The following is a 17,568-nucleotide window of genomic DNA, read 5'->3' as shown; positions in this document are numbered from 1 at the left end:
AGATGGGCGAACGTGTTAACAGATCGTTATCGTTCTTGCGAAAGATAAATTATTTCTGGCCACGGACGTGATCTCTCTTGTACGACAACAATGCCGTTTCGAACGATTCGCGGCGACAGTTTAACGTCCTGCTGCTTCTTCAGGAGAGACGAACGAGTCACGCATCGTGATAGCGTCCCATGAAAATCTAACAATGAAAGCGAAACCACCGACTCCAATTATGTCCATGGTTTGTCATGTCGTGACGATCCGGAGTAGGTGCGTGGCTATATATGCCAGAAACAACGTCGATGTCCCCCAGTTTCATCAAAAAACGAACCGCGCAACGCGCTCCGAAACGATTCGCACTTCCTTTTCGCGTTCAGTCGAGGTATGTTCCTTTGCAGCTTACGTGGACGCGGTACGATCTTTAATATCCTGCTTTTCGCAGATGCAGATGTTCAGTCTTCGATGCTTCATCCTGTTCCTGATCTCCTCAGCGACGGTTGTTAGGAGCAATCCAAAATTTGACGACGGAGGGTAAGATTCTCCTTGCAAATCGATCAATTAGCGTTCTGTTTTTAAGAGTACGATAACAAGTTTTTACAAACATCGAGCAGGTTTATACCGAGTTCGATGATCTATTTGGGGAAGAGTGCAAAGTCTCAGGACCAGATAGCCATGCCATCCCAAGTGGAGTCGCGCGAGGCGTCGACGAAGCGGGCTGACACGGACACCAATGACATTACGGATCGCAACCAGGAGGCTCGATTTGGTTTCACGAATCTGGGTAGTACAGGGAGCGTAAGTCGTCGTCGTTAATTACATTTACACGAAACGTTCTTGGCCGAGTAAATAATGCAGAGATCGACACAGGGTTACGGAGTGTCTTCTTATGCCCCGGCGAAAATAGACTTGGGAGGATTGATTCTGGGCGCTATTCTGGGGATCGGTTCCATCCTCATCATTCCCAAGTTACTCTACGTCCTCTCCGGCACTTATGGCCACTACGCTAGAAGTAAGTTACTTTGATTTTCATTCTGTTCAAAGAAAGCGACAATTATCGAGCCTCTCATTAGCATAGACCACGATCCAGTCGATCTTTTGACAAGATGCGTTGATTTCAGGCGATGAGAGCGGTTTCACTCAGATCATGACAAAGATGGACGACGTTCTGGCCCGTCACGGCATCGATACGACGTCTTGCATGCAACGAGCCGTGTGCACTTACTCGCAGCAGGCTGCGTCCTCCATGAAGGAGGCCAATAATCTAAACGACGAGGAAAGAGCCTCCTCGTTCGAGCGGGTGATCGACGCGATCACAACGAATCAGATTTTCCAGACGGCCACGGAGGGAACCGCGATACAAGAGGCGGTGGAAGCAGGGAGAGCCGGACGGAATTGTTCGCGGAATTATCCACATTGTGGATTCTCCGTGGAAACCATACTGTCCTTGTTATCGAACGTAATTACCACAGTCGCGACGGTTAACACGGGAGCAACGACGCCCACGGGAACTGGGTCGTTGTAATTACTTTCGGGGTGGCCGAGTCTGATAACACAACGGAATATGCTGACTTCGATTTTCGGACATTGAAATGTGAAGGATCCTTGGCAACTTGTGGTCTAAGCATGGCCGGTTTAATGTTACTATAGTCTTAAAGCAGCTTTAAGAAAAGTTAGCGTTAATTCAATATTAAACTTCGTTGAAGAGGAAGATAGGGGAAGCAGAGAAATTCCTTAAACCGGCCCTGTTTTAAACTAATCTATAGATATATCGCAGGTAGTACAAAAGAACAAATTTGCAACAGATGTCCATTTACGTTTATTTGAACGTTTTACACACGTGCGGACCAAGGAAAGTGAAATTGTTCCCGCGTGAAGTGACCGACTCGTTAGTTGGCGCAGTTCAGCGTGTAACTCAACAACTTTCCTTTAAACGTGAATGCTTGTACTTCACACAAGCCTCGTGTGAAGCAGACAGGACCGTATGGAATTACACGGCGTAACGATTTGTTATCTCTTGGTACGATTACAGCGTGGGTTAATCACGTTTCGAACGTTTTACGATCCTCGTTGTAGATAGAATAAACTTTTACAGCGTATAAATATATAGTTCTTTCATTATTGTATGAGTCGCGTGCGAGGTATTGATTCCTAGGAGAAAAGTTAAAACGAATTCTCTAAAATTAACATAAAACGTCGATATTGGACAGCCGACGTTCGAATGGGAACATCCATCCCAAGATAGTACTTGACATATTCATAGTTAATAATAGAATGTAGGGTACTGTGTTATATTCGCGTTAGTGAAATGCAATTTCGTTTCTACAGAAAAATAATATACGACATCTTTTATTAGATCGTATATACGTATTTACGTGTGTATTCTAGAAACGTTTTGGTCCTTAACAAAATACTTAAATCCTCGTTGAACGCGTTGTCAAGCGGCCTAATTGAATTGGCATTGATAAATGTAACAACCAAGTAAGTAATTAAGCATAATTCCATCTCAAGTGTACATTTCCCTTAAGAGATGAACATATCGTAATTGCGGTATAATAACGTGTTTAGTGCTAGCTAATGATACAAATACAACAATAGATAACATCGTGGTAATTATTCCAATACTGTTGTAAAATCCATATTGCTTCTGAGATGCGTTTAGTTGCAACAATCCATCGTTCTATAAACGTTATATTCGATTCTTACAAGAATAAGTTCTCTGAAAATTACAATATATGTTCGATGTACGATCGCTTGCGAACATCGTCGATTGCTACGAACATCTTTTGTACCCGTGTTTTTTTTTCTCCTATTAAATTGGCAACAACGATTCTTTCTCCTAATGATACTTTTCAACAACTTTCACTTTTGCGGAATAGGTACAACATCTTCCCCTCGACGATCATTTCATGTACTGTCGCTTTGGTAGCAACAGTATGACTCCTACTGCAACGCACACGTGCCACAAACTGTGGACAATGTAATAATTGCTTCTTGTCTGCAGAAATGCGTAGCAGATAAGTCCTAGCGAGACTATAAGAAGACCAGCCGGGAAATAGATGCTCCTGCGAACATAAATTGCAATTTTATACAACTTAGTATCAACGTACGTCGATCGATCCTTTTCTTCCAATTATTCTTTCAGTTCAATTTTTAAATGATCAGCTCACCTATAAGGACGCGATGGATAACGAATCGTACCTCTCCTCTTGCACCTCATGCCCCAAGACAGGCCGATCAGAGCGGAGCCCGTGATGGCTGGCAAAAGAAACACCCAAAGAGCCGTACGATCCATTTCAGCGCTCATAGCAAGTATAACAGCTCCAGATATTTGACAGAAGGCGGTGAGTTTCGGGCCAAACGAAGCCATCGCTACCAGCGTCACCCAGATAGATAGGAGAGCGTTGAAGAAGTCGCAAAATTGCAGCACGCTCAGTCTCATGATGCAGACGCTGTACACGTCCTCTCCAGCCTCGCAGGCGTGATAGAACGTCGAAAAGAACATTACTGCGGCGTAAACGATCGCCTCCGTGAAATATTCCCGGCGGATGGCCACGTAAATGGAACCGATGAATGCCAGATTGCTAAACGTTAGCAATATCACACGGATGATTACGTCCCCATTACTAAGGACATACGTATCGTCCGCGCAATCGAAACCGCGGTAAGCACCAGAGCAATGACACGCGGCGAATACGAAGCCGCCGCTCATGTAATGCATGCATTTCCCACGGGAGTTGCAACGACCTTCGATGCAAGGTAGCGAAGAGATACGACTCTCGACTCTGGCCTCGCAAGGGCTCATGCAATCGCAATCCTCGCAGGCGGTCCCATTTAGACAGGTCGCGATGCAACGGCAGTTCTCCTCCAAACAGAATGCCCTCAAACTCAAGTGCCAGATTCCCGACTCCGGATATGGAATGTGAAGACTAGCTGGCTTCGTAGAATTCACGTATATATCAGCGGCCGTTGTATTTTCTGTGCGGACGCAGCCTCCGCCGGCAGTGATGTTCGAATAGTAACCTACTCGGACAGGATTTATTTTTGACATAAGTTCTATCGACCCTTCGTAAACCATTTGTAAAAATCGTAGCCTGAGAGAGGATTGATCAACTTTTCATCGAGGTTGCTAACTCACCTAACGAAATGCACGCGACTACAACCACATTCTTCTTCTCCTTGTCCTTCGTGTCGACTAACTTCAACCCCAGAGTTAAAGTACCACCTACGTCGTACACACGACCGATTTCAAAGCTGAGGACGGACAGAGTGTCTGCGGTCAGATTGAACGCAGACGGTTTCGTGCCGTTTCCACGAAGATGTTCGTAGTCGAAGAGGAAGAAGTCGGGCAAGGACTTTCTCATCAAGTCCACTGGCTTCACTTGGGTAAAATCAGTGGGAGAACTGTCGAGCAACTGTAAGGACACGGTCGACGATTCCCCGGATAGCAGACGAAGAGTAGCGTAATGGAACGTATCCGAATAGGGCTTGAAGTAGACGGTGGCGGTTGTAGTGTTCACGATTGTCCCTGCCAGATGATCTTCGGCAGTCACATGAACCGCGATCCTACATTCTTCACCGCAGGTCGATGTTAACGTCAAGCTAGAGTCCACAAACTCGTCGGGGATTAGTAGCTGCATCACGGCAGAATCTACGCTTTCGTTCATGTGTACCTCGTATATCGACCTCGGCTCCATCGGCAACATTATCGAGGCAGGTTCTACAAGTAACTCTGCGTCCAATACAGTGTCGCACGACGCTCCAAGACCTGAATATAACATTGTGTATTTATTATTTTCAGTCATTTTTAGAAGAATACTGATAGAGAGACACTGTTGATAAGCATATGGCATAATTGTATCACTGAATATTTAACACCAACTGCTTCTAATACTGAAATTTCTATCATGGTCGCGTGATAGTAATGTATTAAACGAACTATTACTGGACTCTTAATCTACTGCCGTTTTACTATATTACTCAATCTACTGAAAATAAAAGTGTACGAAGAGACTTAGAGAACTCCTGTTATATGAACTTATGCAGTTTCACAGTTGATTCTGAACAAACTGAAGCAAATGAAGCTTTGTTGGTGCAGTGCATACGTTAATTATCAACCTTGTTGAGTGATCTTCCCGTTGTCAGGATCGCTCCAGGATCGAAACGCGATAGCGTACCAATCACCCGGCGAAGGTGCGTCGATTCTGATCATATACTCATCCCCGTTACTCTCCATTGTCAGGGTATAATAACGACGTCTCCCTTTCATGAGCTTAGCCGCTATTTTCGATCCGTCCGGTTGCACGAACGGCAGGCTGCCGGATTTCAAGTATATCGAGACATTCCGGGGCGAACAGCTACCTATTCCTCCAGTTTTCTCTTCTTTTACAATGAACCTGAAAACAGCGATGCACGACGAGCGTTTTACACACGTGTCTCTCCGTTTGATCATCCATTCGTCTGCTGAAAATTGAGAGATTACTTGAACCCTGCGGCAACCGTGCAATCCGGGATGCTGAAGTGGACGATGGAGATGTGACGGTAGGCGTAATAGTCGTCGAGGATGTTGTTCGGTTGATGAGCGACTCGCTCGAGTTTGCCGCACAGGCCCTGTTCTCTCGCGATGATCCATGCCAACAAAACGACTAGCACGCTGCCACGCATATTACAGATCCTGCGACTCGCCACATAACAAGCTACTCCTTTGCCCGAAGTTCGGTGAAGTTATCCCGCCTCGACGACCTGGGGAGGACAACAGAGATTTCAATTTCTTAAACTGGGGACGTCACGCGACGTTCGAATCGCGCGTGTCCCAATTTTCTCTAATTAGCCGCGGGATAAGAGATTCGACGGGATTAACATGCCGTGTAACGCGCGGTCCGCAATAAGGAAATATTCCAATTCGCGATAATTCGAGCAGGAAATGATGTCATCGCGGTTACATCTTCGCGGCTGATTTTCGCGAGGTTCATTTCGAGACGTCGAGGAAGACCACCGCGATAAACTCCGATCCAAGTAGGTCAGATTCCATCGTCAATTCCCGCGTTTCCTGCGCTCGCAAGACGCGACAGCTCATTTGACTACATTTCCGTTAACCACGCTTGATACTCCTCTCTGCGCGAGACGTTTATCTCGAGTTTCGACGGCTTTCCGCTGCTTCGCAGTACTTACCGATCAGTATGAAGATGTAACTGAGTAATGAGCGTAAAAAAATCTACATTGCGTCGCTCTAATGTTATCGTTTTGATATCCGGTTTTACTGTTATCGCTATCTCAAAAATATTATCGCGCGATACCGTTTTTAATCGTGAGATATGCGATTAATTGAATTCGGCACGTATTGTGTCATTTATGCAAAACTAAAGTAAGAGAAATATTAAACATTATGGAATCTATCTAGCGACCTATGAACTGGATGCACATCGTTATCAGTGAACTAAATGGACTTGCAGTTTCGTCTTTGAACTTAGAACGTTTCGATGAGACTCGCGATAAATTAACCGAGCATCGCAATAATCGAGCGGTTCGCTAAATAATGCATGAAAAATTGATTTCCTATAACGCGACCGCTTGCCAATTGGACTTTAATGGTTAATTAACATTCGACTCAAGTCGTCGATGAACGAACCGCGGTAAAACACGCGAACCGGTGGTTCGACCCTGGCCGCGAACAATTTTAGAACTGTATTTCAATTAGAATCAATTAATACTTACGTAGACGCGTTGTAAAAGCAACGCATGGGGCGTTAAATGATCGTTGGGAATACGGGGCAGAATGATTAACAATATCGCGGCCTCGGTTGACCGACTGTACTGAGAACAGAAAGATGTGGATCACTTAAAATAATCATAACGGGCGAGTTAAAATATATTAAAAAATGTGCAATACGGCAATTTGCCTCGCGTTAAACTTTGCTTGCTCGCGCACCGCGTACCTACACATTTACATCCGATTAGCATCGTTACGCGTCGTTCGTAACAACCATCTCATGACGCGGATCAAATACGATTACGTTCAGAGATAGGGTCGAAACAATGCCAGCTGGTAAGCCAGGACCGTGTCGAATGATTATCGTCGCCGATCCAGCAACAAGTGTCTCTAAACAATGATCGTCTTAAATTTTCGTCGGCAGACCACGTTCACTGGCCAATCGAAATTAGCGCGCGAATTTTACCGACCATCTGGTAAATCTCCAGTTGGCCAGCTGAATATTGCTCCCGACGACGTTAGTCAAAAACTGAGCAAGTGCACGACTGGTTAATCGAACCGAAGCTATCTTCTACGATACTGTCGCGATCAGATTTTCAACCGTGTGTATACAATGTATATTCGTGTCGAACGTAAAGTTCGTTCGGCGAATTTCATTCGCGAACTCTGAAAGAAACGGACACTCCCGCAGTTGTAGCCGCAACATCACTAGGCTTGCCTGTTTCTATCATAGCCGATTACCGGTACACACGGCTTATCATGCGGTTTCGAACATGCACACATGTAGGCGCGAGAACACGTACCGGGAACTCTCGTAGGAACACGTGGTCGCTTTGACAGCTATTCCTGATCTCACGTAAGAGTGCGTTCGCGGCCGCTCAACAGACTGAAAACCCCGGGAGCTATTTATTGATCCGTTCACGGTGTGGAAAGGTTCGCGCTACGATTCACCGGTTAAACACGGTTCTAATAAGGGAAACTTGGTGCAGGCGGTGTGACTCGTAGTGTATCGAGTGGCTACGGCCGTTCTGAACTCACGCCGTTAAGTAATACCAAGAGATAAAGAGAGAATCAGCGACGAGCCAAGATTTACCCCTTAATCGGCCGTTTAATGGGAATTGAGACGGTCTTGCGTTGTCAAGACGCAGTTCTAACACGTGGCCCGATCAGCTGAGCGGGGCACGCTCACTCGGGAACCTTCTGAAACAATCTGGCTTCGTGGGTGTCTTATGCGTCTTGTTTTCGTCGCTGCAGCATAATCATTTCTTTACGATATTGTTCTATATACCATTTATCTTTTATGTAACTATTGTTTAAACAAAGTAATTATTATTCAAGTAAAGTGTACATATATGTAAAAATAAAAAATATCCTACGTATATATATATACATATATATGTATAAAAATTTATGTACAAATCGTGTATTCCTCAAGTCTGATAACTTGAATAACTATATAAATATGTATATCTGTACTTTGTCACTTTACATTGCTCTTCTATGAATCTCAAAAATATTTAGTAAAAGTATTTTACACAGTCTTCGTTAAAATTCCCAAGTATCCATCCATCTTAAAGAATGCATTGGACTCTCAGGGTCTAGAGAGGAGGGGCCAACCATACCATAAGCCAATGGAGAAAACAGATAAAAACTATAACAAAACATGTATAAAAATATATAAAAAGCCTTTACTGCATACTTGTTGTTTAGCTATATTTAAATTTTACTCACCTATATATCATACTTGAAAGAACAATGCCTATTATTGTATGATATATAACGTATCCAATTTTATTTGGGAATAAAATGAGTAACCTGTTGATAATGTAATTTAAAGTTACCCCAGTCAACATAGAACTATATAATAAGGCCGGGAAATAATGATGGAAATATAAAACTCTGCTCATTGCCCAGAATGGTGCATAGTGCAATGTCCAGCCAATAAACAGCCATTTCCCTGCGTTCATCATTTTATTTCTTTGCTCAAGAATAGCAGGGCTTTCTATGCAACCGCGTTGCTGCCGCACAGAAGCGTGAATGTATAATATAATAAAGAATATTAAAAATACAATATTGCTCCACCATATGATTGGATTGCCAAGTAAATATATTCTTAAACTGTTACCGGAAAAAAATTGTCCCTGAAATATTTATCGTTTAATTCAACGTTCCTGCCACTTATGATTATAAAACCTACCCTATAATTAATGGGCCACTGCCACGGACGTGACGATACTTCTCCTTCTTTAACTTTTAGATCGGAATTTCCTTGTAACATAACTGCGTGTGACTCTAAAAACCTGTTTAAGAATCCAGGTGCGTATACTTGGAAGCTAACGTTTGGTACTATAAAGAAAAGTAATTATTAGATATCAAAATATAGAATATTTTTTAACTGCTGGGTACTAACACTTTGCATAATTATTGTCCTCGATATTCCATAGAGCATTCTTATCTCTCATGTTTGGATTACAAGAAACTTCCTGTTGACTGTAAGCCCTAAAGAAAATTACAAAATTTACGTAAGAGCTTCTTTTTCCTTTTACTTGAAAATTCATAAATTTTCGTTACCGACCACTTTGGCAATGTTTTACCGCTGCACGTTAAAACGCAATGGTGTAAATAGTGCACAAACTTTAATTTACTCGTTACTGTTTCAATTACATCACCATCCTTGCCATTTGCTATTAAAATTTTCCATACATCGTTAGCATCTCCGGTGCCATTCTACGAAAGTAAGAGACACATGATTGTATAACGAAATTCAAAAATAAATAAAAATATAGACTTACTTCACCGTATCCCGTAACTTGATAGTGCTTTTTGGAGACAGGCGCGATTTCTTTATGCGAGTGCAAATTTCGACGTGTGATAACGTGTTCCAACCGTATAAGATCACCATGTTTTACTAGCACTGGTTCTGATGGTATGTCGTCGGTATCAAACTTCTTTATTAACCACAGATTGTTATCATCTTTATGCGAATAAGTAGTAATCTAAACGAAAGATATGCAAATCGATATCTCATTTGAAATATATTGTTAGAAGCGCAATAACATTAATACTTGTTGTTGCCTAGCTCCAACGCCTTCTGGATAAAAATGCCAATGAGAATGTAAGTATCCTCCGCCAGTTCTGTGATTTTTCAATGTAATTGTAGCTCCATAAGCTAATTGACGTGGCATTGTTGCATTATACAAAGAATTTCCCTCCAGTAAAGACTGAAATTCCGAACTATAGAATCCGTCTCCACTTCCGCTAAAATATTTCATATCATTAATATATATAATATAACATAAACTGTATGTTGAGTATGAATCATTTTTCTTTTACCTTTTACTTAAAACAGTAAGATGAATATAAAAAAATAGCATATACAATAATATCGGTAAGAAAATGAGACAAATACATCGTGCTAGCAAGTGTTTTCCAACATGGACCTGTAATAAATACAAAAATAAATGTAAATAATTAATTTTAAACAAATAGATAATTCGGTAACTTACAATAGGCTTTGTCAGATCTCCCAATTCTCTCCACAATTCAAAAGCACTATAAAGTCCAACCAGTAGAACGACAAACAAACCAACAAACTTTACGCTAATTGTACAAGCAAGGGAGATTCCTGTGAACGATAACCATCCCCACCATTTCCATGTAAATGGTTCGTTATGAAGGGAACTTATACGAGCCATTCCCCAAGTTGCACACATCATAAAGCATAATAGTATAGGATCCAGCAAAATGTACTGATTCAATGTCAGTAATCCTACATCTAAGTACACAAATTATTTAACAATTCATTCACCTTGTGCTTTAAATGTTATGATATGTATTATGGTTTGCAGATTGAAAGTTTGCATAAATGCATGAATGATTATAGTTTACATATATGTATATGAATATAATATATATACCAAATAAAATAAATAATGAAGAAAATGTTGCTGCCTGAACAGATTTTGTCAAATCCCATACAATTAGAAACGATAGAGGAACTATGGTTGCACCTAAAAAAGTGCAAAACTGAAACATAGAATATAATTTGTTAACAACTTCGTTAGGTATCTTATTTCTGTAGTTTGTTAATATCAAATACTTACAATTCTCATGCCAACATATTTAACATTCTCAAACTTATCTCCAGGTTTCTCAAAGGGAAACGTCCCATCGTATCCACTTAAATAACCAGATAATGCTATTAACATCTGAAAACTAATAATGTAGATTCTTAACATTCTTAAGGTGCAATCATTTAAGCATGTATTACTTACCTTTCCAAGAGGTGGATGGACATCAAAGAAGAATGTTCTATTTATGTACCAACTTCCCATTTTGCCAAAATGTGTTTCATCCCAACTAGAAGAACAGATTTATGAGAATGGATTAGATATAGTCCATCCGATAAATTTACAATAACTTTTATATTAATCTTTATGTAAATAGCTTACCAAACATGCTGTGGCTCTGTAACTCTATAAAATCTTGTCCCTATTGTGAGTATTACGATAATACCAAATAACAGCCACCAGACACTAAATGAAGGTGTTACCAAAATATATGCACAATTGTTAACAAGAAAATTTCGAAATATAAATTACAAAATAATATTACTTACAGCTCGATTGTTTCCCTTTTTTGTTTAATTGTACGTGGTTTATGTAAATGAACATTTTTTACTTTATGTGCACTTTCTAAATGATTAGTTGTGTTCTTCATGCTATTATCTGTTCATTGACAATGTTATCCAAGGATATAATAATTACAATTGCATATCGTTTAACATTTATGTATAATAAGTTATATTAAAAATACGTTGGATGCTTAAATTCTGCTGTACGCTACCGTAGACACCCACGCTGGTTTCTTAAATTCTTACCTTTCTAAGAACATCTGAAAAAGTACCGCTACATTCTCCGCAGGGCCGTAGGAAATAAAAAACGGACCATTACCATCTCCTTCGTTTATTGATTTCCAAAAGCCGAGCAATTGAATAGATTCTAAATTTACGTCAAATTTGTATTCTGTTTGCTTTCCAATAGTATGCGAACATTTCGGTCGTTACTGCTGAAAGAAAATGACACTGAATATAATCGCATAAAATTGGCCGTTTTGCGGCGGTCCATATGCCATCGGTCAGTGTTCTCGGTTTATATAATAATAACAAAACCGCAAGGGATATTCTTGTAAAAAAAAAGACTCGATAAATTATCCAAGACATTATCTCTGGAACATTATCTGTCGAGTACTGAGATCTCTTGTTTATATTTCACTCAATTTTTTTGCCAAGCAATAAATGCCGACGCAACTGATCACACAATGAACCTCTTAGATGTTGATCTGGTCGAGATCATATAACTGCTTTTAACGGACCTTTGCAAAACTCTGCATAGTCTTGTTACGTTTAAAGAAATGTAAAAATTATGGTGCATATTTATATGTCGATACATTAAGTCATCATTTGTGCAAAATATTAAGAAAGATAATAATAAAATTAGCGAACTTTTAGCGATCCTATTTTTTCAGTATACACGTTCTAGCATTCTTATAAAGGTCACATGGTTTTGTTATGCTTTGTTTAGCGGGGCAGTTAATGACTGATATGTGATGTACATTCGTTTTTTGTAATTCTTGTAGCAAAGAGAAACGAAATGTAAAAGAAGCTAGATGGGTATAAGAAGTAGGTACTATGAGTAACATAGTTATACAGTTGTACTTTATAATGAAATAATTTTGCATTTTAGCTTAATTGAAATTTAAGTATCTTCCATTTTGGGACATTATCGACTTAAAATGAATGTCATGGATATATTTACTTTTAAACGAAAGATATTAGCTGGCCCAATGAGCCAAAAGAATTTACCAAAAGATATGTCTTTATTAGATGCACAATTAAATACAAAGACACATAGTACAATGAGTGGGACTGAGTATGTAGAGGAATATGTGAAAAAAGAAGAAGAGGAACTCTTGGAGGTAAAATACAATCTATTCGAATGTTATTTGAGATTCTATTTAACTTATATTTTTAGTCTGCAAACTATCGTGTTGCGAATGATCAGAACAACTTTGAAACTGTATCTCAAAGCACTGGGCTTGAACAAAATTTACAAAATGAAGAAACCTTACATATTTACAAGACGTATCATTTTAATTACCATGATAAACCTAATTTAGTGGTTACCTCAAAGAAGGATCAGATAGTGTCTATGATTGAAACTAATTCAGTTGTAGTCATTCAAGGGCCAACTGGTTGTGGGAAAACTACACAAGTACCACAATTTATTTTGGACTCTTGTTATAAGAAGAGGCTTCACTGTAACATTATAGGTAATTTATGTGGAGTAGTATTCAGTTTAATTACAAAATAAGAGTATAAAAGCAAAAAACAATATTTCCTTGTGTATAATATGAATATATCTCATAGTTACTCAGCCTCGGAGAATTGCAGCAATGAGTATTGCCAAACGTGTTAGTCAAGAAAGAGAATGGCCATTGGGTACTCTTGTTGGGTACCATGTGGGTCTTATAAATCATACTTGCAAAGACACACGTTTAACATACTGTACTACAGGAGTTCTTTTACATAAATTGATAAACAACAAAAATATGTTGGATTACACACATGTCATACTTGATGAAGTTCACGAAAGGGATGAAAACATGGACTTTCTTTTACTTGTTGTTAGGAAATTGTTACGTACAAACTCATGTTCAGTCAAAGTTATTTTAATGTCTGCTACATTTGAAGTAGAAAGGTTTGCTAAGTATTTTTCGTCTCCTGTGGGAAATAAACTTGTTCCTGCACCTATCATTGACATTCCAAAGAAACCTTTCTTTAACATTGCCATTTATTATCTTTGCCAAATGGCTGCACTCGGGCCGGTAAAAATGTTTTATATAAATATTAAGAATAATAATAAACGAGTATATTTATTGATTATATTATTATATTTATTTTATCATAGATACCAGAAGTTTCTTTTATTGATCCAAACATTTCAAAAAGACTGATGGAGTTCTGCGTTAATATTATAAAAGTCTTGGATGATGTTGACATGAAAGCTGATGATGCAAATTATGATCCAGAAACAAATATCTATGAAAGACATGTGATTCTTGTATTTCTACCAGGAATCAATGAGATCGAAGAAGTACATAATCTATTGTCCCTACCAAAATATAAACAGGCAAAATGGGATATAGTAATATTACATTCGTCAATTACAAATGAAGAGCAACAGCGAATTTTTATAAAACCACCCCATGGTTATCGTCGTGTTATTTTATCTACAAATATCGCCGAAAGCAGTATTACAGTACCTGATGTAAAATATGGTTTGTTTATTTGTTTACAACAAAAAATTTGTTGCAGTAAGCAATGTTTAATTTTGGATTATTTTCAGTAATCGATTTCTGTTTAACAAAACAACTTGTTACCGATCCAAGGACAAATTTCCAATGCTTAGAGTTAAGCTGGGCCAGTAAAGTTAATTGCGAACAACGTGCGGGTCGTACGGGTCGGGTAATGGATGGTAGAGTATATAGATTGGTGCCAAAAAAATTTTACGAAGTAAATTTATGTATTATATTGAAAGATCTGAGTGTAGACATGAGAGATAAATATTTATGAAAATTACAGAGTATGTTACCTCGAGAAGTGCTGCCCGAGATATTACGAGCTCCATTAGAAAATTTGGTTTTAAAAACAAAGTTGTTAGACATGGGAGAACCTAAGGCCATCCTTGCACTCTCCCTTGATCCACCTGATCTTGGAAACTTGGAAAGGACAATATTATTATTAAAAGAAGCAGGCGCATTGCTGAATAAGAACAACGAGATACAAATTCTTGACGGAGAATTAACGGATCTTGGCCGAGTTATGGCTAATCTTCCAATAAACATTTGTCTATCGAAGTTAATAATGTTAGGTCATGTCTTTAGCATTCTGAAAGATACAATAATCATTGCCGCCAGTCTAAGCGTAAAGGATATGTTCAATAATCCGTTTCAACAGAAAATGTTAGCATATAATGTTAAACTTAGTTGGGCTGCCAATTCTTCCAGTGACTGTATAGCTTTTATGAATGTATATAAGGTATGGATTACTGAGAAAGCTAACCGTCGATTAAACAGCGACATCGAGGAAAAGAAATGGGCATCGAGAAATTTTGTACAAATAAGAGTGTTACGCGAGGTTAAAGCTTTGGTAACAGAATTAACTAATAGATTGGAAAAAATGGGTATAGAGGAAACCGCTGGGATTAACAAAGTTGTTTGGAAAGAAAATGAGCGACCGTTTGTTTTAAAAATTGTAATTGCTGGTGCATTTTATCCGAATTATTTTATTAAATGTAAGCAGCAAGTTGATGATTACGCTTGTGTGAAACTGTTAGGTGGTTTAGATCCAGCAAAAACAGTATACCTACAAGGGTGGCCTATGAAACAACCTGGACTTTTATATGCTCAGAAGATTCAAGATATCTTTAAAAAGAAGTTACTAGCCACTGTTAAGGAAGTAAGAGTATCCTTCGACTTTTCTTCTCGTGTTTATATTCAATTCAATGACGACGCATTTGGGAAGAAATGCAGTAATGCGTCACGAAACATATCTCCCTTCGTTTACAAAGCAATTAGAATGAGACAAAGTAATATTCCCATAGAGATACCTATTTTAAATGAAGTTATAGCAGTTCAACGAGCAGAAGAAATGAATTTAAACACGAAGGTCTTTTTTACCACCGAAGATTTGGCAAAAAATAAAATTCGACCTGAATTACCAGGTCTGCGTATAACTTGCATTGCTCTGTCAATACAAAATGTACGTATCAGTGCAGTTATAATCTTACGTTTTGCGTATAATCAATTAATAACTTATGTTTACAGATACAAAATCCTGGTAAATTTTGGGCATATATAAATAGTGCCATATTTAAGAAGAGATTAAGTAAAGTAGAATCAACCCTTGCAAGAATTAGATTGCACTCCGAGAAATTGACAACACCTCCAGAAACGGGTACAGTTGTTATTGCACCATACGAACAAAATCACTGTAAAACATACTTTCGAGCTGTAGTCGAAGGTCACGTAACAACACCAGAAATATTGGTACAAGTATACTTCATCGATTACGGTTACTCAAGCGAGTGCCGATTGCACGATTTGAGATGTCTGGATCCTAATAACGAAATAGCCCATATTCCTGCGCTAGCATTTGAATGCAGATTGGCAAACATTCGACCGTCTGTGGCACAAACTTTCCACGACGATTGGTCACAAGCTGCATGCGACTTATTCTGGACATTAATTAATAAACCAGGCCAACTTGTCGGTAAAATTTATTCCGTTGTTAACAGCGTTGTTGCGGTTGAATTGATGCATGTAAACGGGGAAGAAGAAATCAGTATTAATAGTGTTCTTCTTGAAAAGAAACTTGCTATAGAAAAGGTGGAAGATTACTTCTCGCGCTTTAATCATAATTTAAGATTGCAACAGTCTGATATGTCCGAGGAACAATGTATGCATTATGAAAAAATGCAGTATAGTCAAGAGTACATACCAGATGTTTATCCGGAACCACCAGCGAATGAAGAATGTCATACAACAGTACAATTACGGGGTCCATTCTCACCGTTAGAAGTTGAATTAAGCCATGTCGTTACTGCTGGTAGGGATAAAAAAGTACATTTGTCCAAAAGCTCGGTAAATTCTGTTCTTTTGGACACCGACCCCGAGGATTCGTCTCGGTTTTTAGTGGCAGGATCTGTTTCTCAAAATGCATACGGCAACCATTTAACTTTATATAATGCAACATTAATGCCACGTATTCCTGGATTAATGGCTTTAACGGCATTGATTTTTACTCCATGTATGGAATTACGGCGCAATAGTTTTGGGAATTACTACACTGGCGCATTATGTGGATTAGGATTTGATCCTGTCACTAAGAAAAGTATGTTTCCCGAGCACGATATGGAAATTCCCTTTGACGTTGAAATTACCTTAGACGATTTACAATATGTAAGTGCATCGTTTAAAACATTTATTTTTATTAAGTACATTTTATCTGTTTCTTTTTATCTATTTTTTTTTATCAGATAAACAGATTGCGTCAATGGATGAATATTGGAATGCAAATTAACCATCATTCAGAGAGGACAAATAACATTGAAGAAGTTATTATTTGTCAGAACAGAATAAAAGTTGCACTGTTAAAATTAATCGAGAAAGAAAGGAAAGTACAAAACCCTGAATTAATTAGTAACTTCAATAAATGGAATTTATACAATGAAAAATTGTTACTTCATCCTAGTAAATTGTCTATGATTACGAACAATATATACAAATTGCATAACGCATTGGAATTGGAAGATACGGACGAATTACAAGAAATTACAGAGCATGTAAAAAATTTACGAGAATTAACGATTGCGTAAGTACATCATATCGAAATGCATATTAAGTATTGTTAATTCATTCTAATTCACGTTCTTACTTCTTTAATATTTTAGAGATCCACGGAAAAGTGAAAATACCAACATTCCTTGTAAATTATGTTCAGTGGTATTAACCGATATATTTGATCTACGTAGTCATTTGTACACGATACAACATAGACAAAATGAGGAAATAAGAGGGATTAAGCTTTAAACTATGACATGATAGATTACGTTTTTAGGTATTATATACTATATATCTATGTTCCTTTATGCGATTGACGAATTAAGGAAATTAAGACCATATTATCCTTAGTTTGGACTTATCATTTATCATGATAGGATATTTTTGTTTTAAATCTGTGTTTAAATATTTTCGAAATATTGATTTTGTTGTTTTTATAGTTTTATAAAATTATTACTGATACTCGGTTTTTC

The 17,568-nt window shown here is 38.5% G+C and overlaps 4 protein-coding genes across 7 annotated transcripts; 2 read left to right on the top strand and 2 right to left on the bottom strand.

The window, feature by feature from the left end:
• Window positions 1-436: 436 nt before the first annotated feature.
• On the top strand, window positions 437-1,749 carry LOC143431677 (uncharacterized). Its single transcript, XM_076908643.1, has 4 exons — window positions 437-519; window positions 600-783; window positions 856-997; window positions 1,107-1,749. The coding sequence occupies exons 1-4, from the start codon at window positions 437-439 to the stop codon at window positions 1,508-1,510; spliced, it is 813 nt and encodes a 270-aa protein (XP_076764758.1). The 3' UTR covers window positions 1,511-1,749.
• Window positions 1,750-1,780: 31 nt separating this feature from the next.
• On the bottom strand, window positions 1,781-6,806 carry LOC143431566 (transmembrane protein 8B). 2 transcript variants are annotated; one of them, XM_076908524.1, is made up of 7 exons: window positions 6,700-6,806; window positions 5,468-5,727; window positions 5,104-5,381; window positions 4,124-4,753; window positions 3,624-4,008; window positions 3,156-3,569; window positions 1,781-3,050 (listed from the first exon to the last, which is right to left on the bottom strand). In XM_076908524.1, exons 2-7 carry the CDS (start codon window positions 5,647-5,649, stop codon window positions 2,888-2,890), a joined length of 2,052 nt encoding a protein of 683 aa, XP_076764639.1. In that variant the 5' UTR covers window positions 5,650-5,727; window positions 6,700-6,806; the 3' UTR covers window positions 1,781-2,887. The 2 variants fall into 2 exon arrangements, with proteins under 2 accessions (XP_076764639.1, XP_076764555.1); XM_076908440.1 differs by having other exon boundaries at window positions 3,156-4,008.
• Window positions 6,807-8,155: 1,349 nt separating this feature from the next.
• Window positions 8,156-11,720, bottom strand: Twisted (Protein O-mannosyl-transferase 2). Of its 3 annotated transcripts, XM_076909719.1 has the most exons (15): window positions 11,574-11,720; window positions 11,313-11,421; window positions 11,146-11,229; window positions 10,969-11,053; window positions 10,798-10,902; window positions 10,612-10,720; window positions 10,201-10,469; window positions 10,028-10,134; window positions 9,760-9,952; window positions 9,487-9,690; window positions 9,270-9,421; window positions 9,105-9,193; window positions 8,892-9,040; window positions 8,426-8,835; window positions 8,156-8,345 (listed from the first exon to the last, which is right to left on the bottom strand). In XM_076909719.1, exons 2-15 carry the CDS (start codon window positions 11,411-11,413, stop codon window positions 8,240-8,242), a joined length of 2,163 nt encoding a protein of 720 aa, XP_076765834.1. In that variant the 5' UTR covers window positions 11,414-11,421; window positions 11,574-11,720; the 3' UTR covers window positions 8,156-8,239. The 3 variants fall into 3 exon arrangements, with proteins under 3 accessions (XP_076765834.1, XP_076765826.1, XP_076765842.1); XM_076909711.1 differs by lacking the exon at window positions 11,574-11,720 and having other exon boundaries at window positions 11,313-11,527; XM_076909727.1 differs by lacking the exons at window positions 11,313-11,421; window positions 11,574-11,720 and having other exon boundaries at window positions 10,798-10,909.
• Window positions 11,721-12,487: 767 nt separating this feature from the next.
• Window positions 12,488-17,382, top strand: Spn-e (tudor domain containing 9 protein spindle E). The gene is made up of 9 exons (XM_076894812.1): window positions 12,488-12,670; window positions 12,727-13,024; window positions 13,122-13,579; window positions 13,663-14,032; window positions 14,101-14,267; window positions 14,337-15,515; window positions 15,581-16,714; window positions 16,792-17,126; window positions 17,206-17,382. The coding sequence occupies exons 1-9, from the start codon at window positions 12,488-12,490 to the stop codon at window positions 17,342-17,344; spliced, it is 4,263 nt and encodes a 1,420-aa protein (XP_076750927.1). The 3' UTR covers window positions 17,345-17,382.
• Window positions 17,383-17,568: the final 186 nt, after the last annotated feature.

Source organism: Xylocopa sonorina, chromosome 1 (assembly GCF_050948175.1).
Source record: "Xylocopa sonorina isolate GNS202 chromosome 1, iyXylSono1_principal, whole genome shotgun sequence".
In the NCBI taxonomy this organism is placed as follows: domain Eukaryota; kingdom Metazoa; phylum Arthropoda; class Insecta; order Hymenoptera; family Apidae; genus Xylocopa; species Xylocopa sonorina.
The sequence above is the reverse complement of the archived record's forward strand: the minus strand, read 5'-3'. Positions and strand labels throughout refer to the sequence as shown.

Bases quoted from the DNA above. Each gene is read 5' to 3' on its own strand.
- LOC143431677 (XM_076908643.1), top strand. From the start codon at position 437: ATGTTCAGTCTTCGATGCTTCATCCTGTTCCTGATCTCCTCAGCGACG. The intron at 784-855 runs GTAAGTCGTCGT...AGATCGACACAG, and splicing joins ATCTGGGTAGTACAGGGAGC to GGTTACGGAGTGTCTTCTTA. The intron at 998-1,106 runs GTAAGTTACTTT...CGTTGATTTCAG, and splicing joins TTATGGCCACTACGCTAGAA to GCGATGAGAGCGGTTTCACT.
- LOC143431566 (XM_076908440.1), bottom strand. From the start codon at position 5,649: ATGCGTGGCAGCGTGCTAGTCGTTTTGTTGGCATGGATCATCGCGAGA. The intron at 5,382-5,467 runs GTAATCTCTCAA...CGCTGTTTTCAG, and splicing joins ACGGTTGCCGCAGGGTTCAA to GTTCATTGTAAAAGAAGAGA. The intron at 4,754-5,103 runs GTTGATAATTAA...TGTTATATTCAG, and splicing joins CGGGAAGATCACTCAACAAG to GTCTTGGAGCGTCGTGCGAC.
- Twisted (XM_076909719.1), bottom strand. From the start codon at position 11,413: ATGAAGAACACAACTAATCATTTAGAAAGTGCACATAAAGTAAAAAAT. The intron at 9,691-9,759 runs GTATTAATGTTA...TCTTTCGTTTAG, and splicing joins TTGGAGCTAGGCAACAACAA to ATTACTACTTATTCGCATAA. The intron at 8,346-8,425 runs GTGAGTAAAATT...GTTTTGTTATAG, and splicing joins CTTTCAAGTATGATATATAG to TTTTTATCTGTTTTCTCCAT.
- Spn-e (XM_076894812.1), top strand. From the start codon at position 12,488: ATGAATGTCATGGATATATTTACTTTTAAACGAAAGATATTAGCTGGC. The intron at 12,671-12,726 runs GTAAAATACAAT...TTATATTTTTAG, and splicing joins AAGAAGAGGAACTCTTGGAG to TCTGCAAACTATCGTGTTGC. The intron at 14,033-14,100 runs GTTTGTTTATTT...GATTATTTTCAG, and splicing joins AGTACCTGATGTAAAATATG to TAATCGATTTCTGTTTAACA.